Genomic DNA, 13661 nt, shown 5'->3' with positions numbered 1-13661 from the left:
CCCGTCACACTCACTGAAAGACTGAGGACCACAAACACCCGTCACACTCACTGAAACACTGAGGGACCACAAACACCCGTCACACTCACTGAAACACTGAGGACCACAAACACTCGTCACACTCACTGAAACACTGAGGGACCACAAACACCCGTCACACTCACTGAAACACTGAGAGACCACAAACACCCGTCACACTCACTGAAACACTGAGGACCACAAACACCCGTCACACTCACTGCAACACTGAGAGACCACAAACACTCGTCACACTCACTGAAACACTGAGGACCACAAACACCCCTCACACTCACTGAAACACTGAGGGATTACAAACACCCGTCACACTCACTGAAACACTGAGGGACCACAAACACCCGTCACACTCACTGAAACACTGAGGGACCACAAACACCCGTCACACTCACTGAAACACTGAGGGACCACAAACACCCGTCACACTCACTGAAACACTGAGGGACCACAAACACTCGTCACACTCACTGAAACACTGAGGGACCACAAACACCCGTCACACTCACTGAAACACTGAGAGACCACAAACACCCGTCAAACTCACTGAAACACTGAGAGACCACAAACACCCGTCACACTCACTGAAACACTGAGGGATCACAAACACCCGTCACACTCACTGAAACATTGAGGGACCACAAACACCCGTCACACTCACTGAAACACTGAGGGACCACAAACACCCGTTACACTCACTGAAACACTGAGGGATCACAAACACCCGTCACACTCACTGAAACACTGAGGGATCACAAACACCCGTCACACTCACTGAAACACTGAGGGACCACAAACACCCGTCACACTCACTGAAACACTGAGGGACCACAAACACCCGTCACACTCACTGAAACCCTGAGGGATCACAAACACTCGTCACACTCACTGAAACACTGAGGGACCACAAACACCCGTCACACTCACTGCAACACTGAGGGACCACAAACACCCGTCACACTCACTGAAACACCGAGGGACCACAAAAACCCGTCACACTCACTGAAACACTGAGGGACCACAAACACCCGTCACACTCACTGAAACACTGAGGGACCACAAACACCCGTCACACTCACTGAAACACTGAGGGATCACAAACACCCGTCACACTCACTGAAACACTGAGGGACCACAAACACCCGTCACACTCACTGAAACACTGAGGGACCACAAACACCCGTCACACTCGCTGAAACACTGAGGGACCACAAACACCCGTCACACTCACTGAAACACTGAGGGACCACAAACACCCGTCACATTCACTGAAACACTGAGGACCACAAACACCCGTCACACTCACTGAAACACTGAGGACCACAAACACCCGTCACACTCACTGAAACACTGAGGACCACAAACACCCGTCACACTCACTGAAACACTGAGGGACCACAAACACCCGTCACACTCACTGAAACACTGAGGACCACAAACACTCGTCACACTCACTGAAACACTGAGGGACCACAAACACCCGTCACACTCACTGAAACACTGAGAGACCACAAACACCCGTCACACTCACTGAAACACTGAGGACCACAAACACCCGTCACACTCACTGCAACACTGAGAGACCACAAACACCCGTCACACTCACTGCAACACTGAGGGACCACAAACACCCGTCACACTCACTGAAACACTGAGAGACCACAAACACCCGTCACACTCACTGAAACACTGAGGACCACAAACACCCGTCACACTCACTGCAACACTGAGGGACCACAAACACCCGTCACACTCACTGAAACACTGAGGGACCACAAACACCCGTCACACTCACTGAAACACTGAGGGACCACAAACACCCGTCACACTCACTGAAACACTGAGGGACCACAAACACCCGTCACACTCACTGAAACACTGAGGGACCACAAACACTCGTCACACTCACTGAAACACTGAGGGACCACAAACACCCGTCACACTCACTGAAACACTGAGAGACCACAAACACCCGTCACACTCACTGAAACACTGAGAGACCACAAACACCCGTCACACTCACTGAAACACTGAGGACCACACACACCCGTCACACTCACTGAAACACTGAGGGACCACAAACACCCGTCACACTCACTGAAACACTGAGGGATTACAAACACCCGTCACACTCACTGAAACACTGAGGGACCACAAACACCCGTCACACTCACTGAAACACTGAGGGACCACAAACACCCGTCACACTCACTGAAACACTGAGGGACCACAAACACTCGTCACACTCACTGAAACACTGAGGGACCAGAAACACCCGTCACACTCACTGAAACACTGAGAGACCACAAACACCCGTCACACTCACTGAAACACTGAGAGACCACAAACACCCGTCACACTCACTGAAACACTGAGGACCACAAACACCCGTCACACTCACTGCAACACTGAGAGACCACAAACACTCGTCACACTCACTGAAACACTGAGGACCACAAACACCCGTCACACTCACTGAAACACTGAGGGATTACAAACACCCGTCACACTCACTGAAACACTGAGGGACCACAAACACCCGTTACACTCACTGAAACACTGAGGGACCACAAACACCCGTCACACTCACTGAAACACTGAGGGACCACAAACACCCGTCACACTCACTGAAACACTGAGGGATCACAAACACTCGTCACACTCACTGAAACACTGAGGGATCACAAACACCCGTCACACTCACTGAAACACTGAGGGATCACAAACACCCGTCACACTCACTGAAACACTGAGGGACCACAAACACCCGTCACACTCACTGAAACACTGAGGGACCACAAACACCCGTCACACTCACTGAAACACTGAGGGACCACAAACACCCGTCACACTCACTGAAACACTGAGGGATCACAAACACTCGTCACACTCACTGAAACACTGAGGGACCACAAACACCCGTCACACTCACTGAAACACTGAGGGATCACAAACACTCGTCACACTCACTGAAACACTGAGGGACCACAAACACCCGTCACACTCACTGAAACACTGAGGGACCACAAACACTCGTCACACTCACTGAAACACTGAGGACCACAAACACCCGTCACACTCACTGAAACACTGAGGGACCACAAACACCCGTCACACTCGCTGAAACACTGAGGGATCACAAACACCCGTCACACTCACTGAAACACTGAGGGATCACAAACACCCGTCACACTCACTGAAACATTGAGGGACCACAAACACCCGTCACACTCACTGAAACACTGAGGGACCACAAACACCCGTCACACTCACTGAAACACTGAGGGATCACAAACACCCGTCACACTCACTGAAACACTGAGGGATCACAAACACCCGTCACACTCACTGAAACACTGAGGGACCACAAACACCCGTCACACTCACTGAAACACTGAGGGATCACAAACACTCGTCACACTCACTGAAACACTGAGGGACCACAAACACCCGTCACACTCACTGCAACACTGAGGGACCACAAACACCCGTCACACTCACTGAAACACTGAGGGACCACAAAAACCCGTCACACTCACTGAAACACTGAGGGACCACAAACACCCGTCACACTCACTGAAACACTGAGGGACCACAAACACCCGTCACACTCACTGAAACACTGAGGGATCACAAACACCCGTCACACTCACTGAAACATTGAGGGACCACAAACACCCGTCACACTCACTGAAACACTGAGGGACCACAAACACCCGTTACACTCACTGAAACACTGAGGGACCACAAACACCCGTCACACTCACTGAAACACTGAGGGACCACAAACACCCGTCACACTCACTGAAACACTGAGGGATCACAAACACTTGTCACACTCACTGAAACACTGAGGGACCACAAACACCCGTCACACTCACTGCAACACTGAGGGACCACAAACACCCGTCACACTCACTGAAACACTGAGGGACCACAAAAACCCGTCACACTCACTGAAACACTGAGGGACCACAAACACCCGTCACACTCACTGAAACACTGAGGGGCCACAAACACCCGTCACACTCACTGAAACACTGAGGACCACAAACACCCGTCACACTCACTGAAACACTGAGGGACCACAAACACCCGTCACACTCACTGAAACACTGAGGACCACACACACCCGTCACACTCACTGAAACACTGAGGGACCACAAACACCCGTCACACTCACTGAAACACTGAGGACCACACACACCCGTCACACTCACTGAAACACTGAGGGACCACAAACACCCGTCACACTCACTGAAACACTGAGGGACCACAAACACCCATCACACTCACTGAAACACTGAGGACCACAAACACCCGTCACACTCACTGAAACACTGAGGACCACAAACACCCGTCACACTCACTGAAACACTGAGGGACCACAAACACCCGTCACACTCACTGAAACACTGAGGGACCACAAACACCCGTCACACTCACTGAAACACTGAGGGACCACAAACACCCGTCACACTCACTGAAACACTGAGGGACCACAAACACCCGTCACACTCACTGAAAGACTGAGGACCACAAACACCCGTCACACTCACTGAAACACTGAGGGATCACAAACACCCGTCACACTCACTGAAACACTGAGGGACCACAAACACCCGTCACACTCACTGAAACACTGAGGGACCACAAACACCCGTCACACTCACTGAAACACTGAGGACCACAAACACCCGTCACACTCACTGAAACACTGAGGGACCACAAACACCCGTCACACTCACTGAAACACTGAGGACCACACACACCCGTCACACTCACTGAAACACTGAGGGACCACAAACACCCGTCACACTCACTGCAACACTGAGGACCACAAACACCCGTCACACTCACTGAAACACTGAGGGATCACAAACACCCGTCACACTCACTGAAACACTGAGGGACCACAAACACCCGTCACACTCACTGCAACACTGAGAGACCACAAACACCCGTCACACTCACTGAAACACTGAGGGATCACAAACACCCGTCACACTCACTGAAACACTGAGGGATCACAAACACCCGTCACACTCACTGCAACACTGAGAGACCACAAACACCCGTCACACTCACTGAAACACTGAGGGATCACAAACACCCGTCACACTCACTGAAACACTGAGGGACCACAAACACCCGTCACACTCACTGAAACACTGAGGACCACACACACCCGTCACACTCACTGAAACACTGAGGGACCACAAACACCCGTCACACTCACTGCAACACTGAGGGACCACAAACACCCGTCACACTCACTGAAACACTGAGGGACCACAAACACCCGTCACACTCACTGAAACACTGAGGACCACAAACACCCGTCACACTCACTGAAACACTGAGGGACCACAAACACCCGTCACACTCACTGAAACACTGAGGGACCACAAACACCCGTCACACTCACTGAAACACTGAGGGATCACAAACACCCGTCACACTCACTGAAACACTGAGGGACCACAAACACCCGTCACACTCACTGAAACACTGAGGGACCACAAACACCCGTCACACTCACTGAAACACTGAGGGACCACAAACACCCGTCACACTCACTGCAACACTGAGGGACCACAAACACCCGTCACACTCACTGAAACACCGAGGGACCACACACACCCGTCACACTCACTGAAACACTGAGGACCACAAACACACGTCACACTCACTGAAACACTGAGGACCACAAACACCCATCACACTCACTGAAACACTGAGGGACCACAAACACCCGTCACACTCACTGAAACACTGAGGGACCACAAACACCCGTCACACTCACTGCAACACTGAGGGACCACAAACACCCGTCACACTCACTGAAACACCGAGGGACCACACACACCCGTCACACTCACTGAAACACTGAGGGACCACAAACACCCGTCACACTCACTGAAACACTGAGGACCACAAACACCCGTCACACTCACTGCAACACTGAGGACCACAAACACCCGTCACACTCACTGCAACACTGAGGACCACAAACACCCGTCACACTCACTGAAACACTGAGGACCACAAACACCCGTCACACTCACTGAAACACTGAGGGACCACACACACCCGTCACACTCACTGAAACACTGAGGGACCACAAACACCCCTCACACTCACTGAAACACTGAGGGACCACACACACCCGTCACACTCACTGAAACACTGAGGACCACAAACACCCGTCACACTCACTGAAACACTGAAACACCCGACACTCAGACTCACAGACACATATTTATTCCTCACCGTTCACTGGAGAAGAACGAGTCTCATCGATGTGGTCAAACTCATAGCTGACGAAGGCACTCTGTTGAGAAAGATTTCAAATCAGTGTGATTCTACACAATACAGCACAATTCATGCATCTCTGGCCACATCTGAAGAAGATATACATGCCTTGTGTTTGAGGAGCGTCGTCCAGTCCTGCTTTTCCTTTTTCATCAGCTTCATCACGGGCTCATTGCACCTGATTTCCCATGAGCACCTCTCTGCGATGATGTCACCGGACAGCTCCAGCTTTGCGTGGTAATGCCGGTCATTCACGTACCCACTGAGATCACATGCATCAAAAGATCCCCATTAAACACCATACAATGCACATGTTCTCTGCTTCTTCTGCTTAATTACAGACAGTAAAGTGACATCATGTCAAGTATCCATACGGATAAGATGACAGTATGATCATGTGACCTGTAGATGACGGTGTCAGAGCTGAATTCACACTTCTGCATCACTGGATTGATGAGCTTCACACAGATGGTCACAAACTCGCCCCTCTGAAACCACTTGATCTGCGGGTGGAAACTGCAGGAAATGCTGGCCGTTATTGACAGACATGAGAAATCATCAGACGCTATGGCTGATCGATATCACACACACACACACACACACACACACCTGGGAGGCTGGAATGATAAAAGTGCTGGATTATGGAGTAACTGCGGTTTATTAGCAGCCTGTAATCTGTTGACGCTCAGGGCTTCATCTTTGTCTGCATAATCAAAACCAAGTGTCACTACAAGTGCTAATGAACGGACTAGTGCTTATATCCGCATGAACATGAACATGCCTGTTTCACAGCTGGTCTGGTCTGGAGATGAGAATCCGTTCACATCCGGGCTAAAACAGAAAAACAAACAAAAAATAAGAATGAGAACGTGAGTCATTTCCAAACGAAAACTGGGAGTCAATCCTTATTCATAACCGGTTAAATGAAAAAAAAAAATACTGGAACAATAAAATTTTTTGATATGTCTGATATACAAACAAACTTTTTTTTTTTTATGAATCCGCATCAAAAAGACTCGTGATTCAGTCTTGAATTTAAGTTGGCTAAAATGGCTTTTCTCCATGTCTTGAGACTTATAAGAACATGACATGGATTTTTTTTATTTGAATATGTTCCTTGTGTTTCACTTATAACATTAATCAAGTTATATTTTGGTATATGTAGTGAAAAACATAAAACCAAGGCAAAAGTGGCCTAAATCAGACTTTTTTGCTCACATGTGACTCAGATCGTTTTTTTCCATGTGTGAACGGCACAAACCACATGGATAAAATAGTTTTAAAGGATAAAATTATTGAATACAGGGGGACTTTAATTGTTTTCTATAAAGTAAAGAAGCTATGAAAAGAAGTGCATGTAGAGACTAGCCTGGTCTCCTCTGCCGGCTCCTGATCTGCGCTGCTGCTGTGGATGAAGCGCAGGGCATTATGGGTACTGACCACATCCTTCATCCGGCTGGTCAGCATCTCCTCAGAAACGCTCAGCGCAGGGCTCTCACTCCTGACAACACAACACGCATTACAGATAACGACAATAGGTATGTGTGTGTTTATAAGAAAACGAAAGTATAACAATAATAATAATCATTTATTTGTATAGCACTTTTCATACATAGAATGCAACTCAAAGTGCTTCACAAGCATAAAATACAATAATACAATCACACAATGTAAATATAAAAACATTCGAAAACAACTATAAAGGTTCAGCGTGTAAAATAAAGTAAATTGGCAATATAGTTTGACCACAATATCAATATAAAATAAAATAAATAAAACAAAGAGAAAAAATTAGAAGGTAAAATGGAACATAAAACTGACTTACACACAGCTTTGTTATATTACAACACCATATAGTTATATTGATAAGCAACTTTAAAACTTATGTCTTAACCCGCTTTTTAAACATATGAATGCTAGTAGCCTCTTTTACTCCATCTGGGAGACAATTCCACATTTTTGGAGCATAGTAAATGTTAGGGGTGTGCAAAAAAATCGATTCACATTTGAATCGCGATTTAATCTTTACCGATTCAGAATCGATTAATAGAATTCCAAAAATCGATTCATATATATTTTTTTTAATGGCGTGCACGGGCGGAGTGGCAATCGGGTGAGTCGGGACTTTTCCCGGTGGTCCGGTAGTGTTTCGAGGCTGCGAGGGCCGGTCTGATAAATAGTTACATTGCAAGTTCTTGCCGGCCGCTGGTCAAACTGCAGCCTCTCTGCTCAACCCGTAAATAAATGCATCGATCCGCAGATCTTATGTTTGAGTTCTGTAGATCTTTTGCCAAGCGTGTCAGAGGTTACGGGTTCTAAACCGCACTCGTATAGTTTTTTCTCTCTCTCATCAAAACCCAATATGTTCATCACGTTTGTGTGCATTTTATTTTGTGATTTCACCGGAGTCTCCACAACGGCGATAGATTGAAGCGCGCGTCCGAGTGAAGACTGCGCGAGCCACAGAGAACACTGTATCCATGACACTGATAGCAGCGGACACGAGCGCGCAGCTTGATTTCAAAATCAACAGATCTCTTATTTAATAGCGAACTAAATGAAGGCTCTGCTAGTTAACTGGAGATACCCGCAAATTACGCCTATGAACGACTTCATTGGATCTAAACAAATCAATCTAACCATAGATGTTACCAGTAGCGGTGGCTTTTTAAAATCTATTTAAAAATTATTTCGCAAGGGTTCTATGACATTATATATTTTTAGGAAGTTCAATGTGCCCAGTCAAGTTCACATTTCAACAGTCAGCCTGGTAGCTGAAGTAGTCCTTAAACCACATTTAGCATAATTGTTTGATCTGACTACAGCACTTTAAAGCTAAATGTAAAAGCTTCTATTTAAGTTTTATTTTAAACTTGAATTAAATGTATTTGAAAGCTGGCCAAAGCTTGGCACTTTGCACTTTTTAGTTGCAAAAGTTTTTATTTTTGTATGAAAACATATAAAGTAATATCAAACTACATTTAATTTGTTATGGGTTTTTTTCTTTTAAATTGTGTCTACTGCAATCAAACACATAGGAAAAAGTAAATACATTTATATACTGCGAATCGTTTTTTGAATCGAATCTTGAGACAAAAAAATCGGTATCAAATCGTGACATTTTCTGAATCGTGCACCCCTAGTAAATGTACACATAATGGTAGTAATTGATATAATGCACTTTATTTTATCTGTCAATCACAACGTAAAGCAGCCTTAATGATCCTAAAAATATGATTTTCTTAGGGTGCTTTCACATCTGTAGTTCGGTTCATTTGGTCCGGACCAAAAGCGAAAAATTATACTTTGTAGCATTTTCAGGCGTTTTGGTCTCTTTTCACACCACACTGATTGCTCTGGTCCAAATCAGTTGATGAAACGACCCAAAATGCAGTCACGTGACAACATCCACATCGCTCGCTGGCCAGATGTGTCTTGAACGTATTTCCATAACTGCACTTCGATTGGTCAGAATTGGTCAGAGTAGGAAAATCCAGCAGAATTCGCTCAGTATGTTCAGAATCAGCACAAGCTTTATCCTTTCGCAAACCCCCTCATAAACAACAGAGTCTAGACGCGATGTAAATAAGAGAAGTGTGAAAGCACCCTTAAAATATATATTTTTTAATTCCTTTTTATTGACTGAATATCTTGACATCAGTGATAAACCCAGTCGAATCTGGTGGCCCGGCAGTTTCATAATGAACCGGAACAATTTTTACACTTCTCATGATAACATAAAGGTCTCTAACATTGTTTTTTTGAGTGAGTTTTTTGTCAGGCATCTGATGAAACCGCTTTAAGGCTTGTGATTTAACGGTTCACACGAGCAGCTCATCATCAGATCGGTCGTCTCTGCACACGCCGTCAGTTTAACACGCATTTCAGAACGCTTTACTTTCACAGACGCATCATTTCTGGGACCCATGATGATCACAGCATTTCACTAGTTTTGTAATGAGATGTGTTTGTAAACCTGTTTTTACAGAAACTGCAGTTTTCCATTATAATAAAGCTGCAAGAACTCTTGCAAGTGAATAAATTAAAGCACACATATTGAAATTTTACTATGAAACTAATTAACCTGTTAACTGCCACCCCCTTTTCGAGCCAAGATTGAACTTCATTAGTTGTTGTTCATGAATGCTTTGGGATACAGACCTATAGTTAGGATCTGTTTTAAGAAAACACTGCAGATTATTGGTGGAAAAAAATTAAACTGTAAACAGTTTGTTGACTATAAAGAAATGTTCTGAACTAATTTTATACTATATATATATATTTTACTACTCTAAAAAATTGCGATTAAAAATCAAAGCCACATGTCTAATCAAGTTGAGTTCCAGATTAAGTTAATATCACAAAAATAGAGTTTCCTGTGAGATTTTGTTTAGGCGCTGTACTCAAAATAGCCACCGGGTGACACGCACACCCCATTTGACACGTTCTTCTGTCATATTTCTGTTGTAATATCACTTCTATCGCAAAACAGCGGCCAAATATGGAGCTTGAGTCTCAGAGCTTTCCAATGATACGCGTTTCGTCAAGATTAGAAAAAGATTTGATTATAAAACAGCAGTAAATTGTTAATGTGAAACATGAGATGGCCACTAGGGGGAGGAGCCTGCTGAAGGGATTTAAATATCGTTCTCTTGGATTGAATGTGTATTTTATATATGCGTGGGTTTCCTATAGGGAAAGACTGCACACCTGTCGTCTGTCAGGTGCTGGTCCAGCGTGCCGAGGTTCTGCTCTCCCTGGAAAACCCTCTTCAGCAGGTCCAGGTGCTGAGGGTTATTGACGCCGAACCCAGAGGCCAGGATCTCAGCGTGGACGTTATACTCGTTGATGTAGGTCTTCAGACCCGGCACTCGCGTCATGCGCACCTGTGTGAAGAGAACCAGCGCTAGAACCAAGCGGAAACCTCTCCCTCTAAACCAGTGTTTCTCAAACTTTTTCTGCCATTCCCCACTTTGAAGGTAAGGAAGGGTTCGTGCCCCACCTGTCCTCATGCAATCGCCCCAACAAAATGTTAATAAACTAAGCTTTAAGTTAAAATGTATTTTATTAACATGACATTTTAAAAACATAAACATGACAGTAGATAAAAATAATAATGCAATTGTGTTTGTATTTTGCCTCTGATAACATCAAATTCAGAAACGGAGAAAATAAAAGTGTGGACTAAATGTGCTTTGCTTTATTTTGTCACTTCGCAAACTGCATCCAAAAAGAACAAACAAAATTGAAAAAGAATAATAAAAATCTCAGGGTTTTTCCTGGCTCAAAACGAGGCGGAGGTGGTAAAATCCTAATAATGTACGTATTTTAGGAAATTTTATAATAATAATTGTATTTTGTATTTTTCGAAGACTATCATAATAAGCTACTGTGTTTCCCACAGTATTTTGTGTGTGGTGTGGACCTCTGCACCCGGGTCCGGGGGCATGCTCCCCGGAAGAAAAGTTTGTACGTTTTAAAGATAAATTCATAAATATGGTGCACTTTGAAAGTTCAAAATTAAGTGATTTAATGTCTGCAATGAGCCGGTTTTTTAGTAGGCTACACATATTTTCTGAACCAGAAAATCGCCGCTCACCGCTTGACATCACAACTATTCAGTGTTTTCAACCACATAATGTTTATTTTAGGTTTCAGACATTTACATTCACATAAATAAGTTATTAAAAAGCAATACATTTAGAGTTTGTCAAATACACACTTATATCTATGGAAGCGGGAATATTAATTATTTCCATTATAATTAGACGACACGTATTATTCATATCAAATACACATCGTGTAAGTAAATTTCAAGTTTACTCTATGCTTCTCTCAGTTCACCAGCCACTTAACGTTACTTTCATTTCGGGAGAAGTGGATAAATTGACGTTTGTTAAATCCAACAGGTCCGATCCTCTAAAATCCGGCATAAACTAACGCCCATCGCGTATAGCTCAACTAAGGTGTTTAAACAACAAAACACATCCACTTGCTCATATTTGACAATCGGAATATCAGATATTTCCTGCTATAGCCAACACATTTGTGAAATAAAAGCAGATAATCAGTCATTCAGCGCTATTGTGGCTGCGGTGTGACAAGCAATGACGCGTCACCATGGAAACCATAAAGGGATATGATCTAAATAACGGGCGCCTCTAAAAACTTTTAAACTTACGTGTGAAAAGGTTAAGTAAGGCTTCCATTTAAATGTGTCGTTGTTTTGTTTTGAGTTTATGCTCAATAAATAAAGGAATTAATAGAGATGGGCACAAAAATTACCACATTTTCTCCCGTTTGTCGCGCCCCACTTGTCATGTTTCCATTCCCCACCAGTGGGGCGCGCCCCACACTTTGAGAAACGCTGCTCTAAACCAACACACAACTGACTTAAACTGCAGTTCATCGACTGGCCACTAGACCGGCTGCAGAAGTGAGTCAATCCCATTGACCCCCATGTTAAAATGCCCAACTTTACAGTAGAAAAAAATTGGTGCAAAAAGTGGTTTTGGTCTATATAGCTAATATTGCCCTTCATGACGACTGTGAGGAAGTGAATTATTTTATAACTCGTCCGTTTAAATTATATTAAGCCTTAAAGTTCTGCATAATTAAGGGTGTGGCCACTTGAGTGACAGGTGGATTGCCGCTGATGTAGCTGTTTGTCTGCTCTCTGTTAACGTCATTTAGGTTTATCTGTGAGTGACGCACTGCCAAGATGATGACGGCCACTTTGGGCTTCAAAACGCTCTTCAGAAACACTACGGGTGACATATTTTTTTGGCTAGAACACACTTTCAGACCGGACCAGCAAACATGACGTCCACACCTACCATCGGATCGACCCAGACAGTGTTCCCCACGCTCATCACGACCCTGGCCTGATGAAGCTTCCCTCTGATCTTCAGGCTCACGGCTCTGGTCACCTGAACACACACACACACACAGATCTGTTCACACTGAACATGTGCATATGCTGAAGAAGTGCTGGCCGGTGTGACCAAACATTTATATCACGGTATTTTTCAAAATGATAGCGGTTTCACGGTATATGACAGTATTTTTGTTTTCAAGCAGTAGTGTGTGCTAACCACATTTTCTACTGATTGAGAGGAAATACTGCAGTAGATTGACTTAGAATGGCATATTTTACTGTCATGAGGGAATATTGTAGAAAAACTCCACACTAGTATTAATACAGGTTTGCAAGGCTGTTTACAAAGACGTGCAGCGCTCATAAACACTGCTTTATCAGGAAAGATGAACATCGAAACTTTTCTAAAGACAGTCAGTTTCCTGTAAAGATACAT

General features: G+C 44.8%; 1 protein-coding gene across 1 annotated transcript in view; it reads right to left on the bottom strand.

The window, feature by feature from the left end:
• tdrd12 (tudor domain containing 12) overlaps positions 1 to 13661 on the bottom strand; it is a gene marked incomplete at its 5' end in the record, with an annotated part of 97170 nt that overhangs the window by 11883 nt on the left and 71626 nt on the right. The window contains 8 exon segments of the mRNA XM_056241051.1: positions 6307 to 6367; positions 6457 to 6610; positions 6751 to 6864; positions 6958 to 7102; positions 7139 to 7179; positions 7718 to 7849; positions 11059 to 11234; positions 13185 to 13277. Coding sequence (XP_056097026.1) covers positions 6307 to 6367; positions 6457 to 6610; positions 6751 to 6864; positions 6958 to 7102; positions 7139 to 7179; positions 7718 to 7849; positions 11059 to 11234; positions 13185 to 13277 — 916 coding nt within the window.

The sequence above is a fragment of the Rhinichthys klamathensis genome, unplaced genomic scaffold (assembly GCF_029890125.1).
Source record: "Rhinichthys klamathensis goyatoka isolate OS25496 unplaced genomic scaffold, OSU_Roscu_1.1 h1tg000627l_1, whole genome shotgun sequence".
Lineage (NCBI taxonomy): Eukaryota > Metazoa > Chordata > Actinopteri > Cypriniformes > Leuciscidae > Rhinichthys > Rhinichthys klamathensis.
This window is presented reverse-complemented; position numbering and strand designations above follow the sequence as displayed.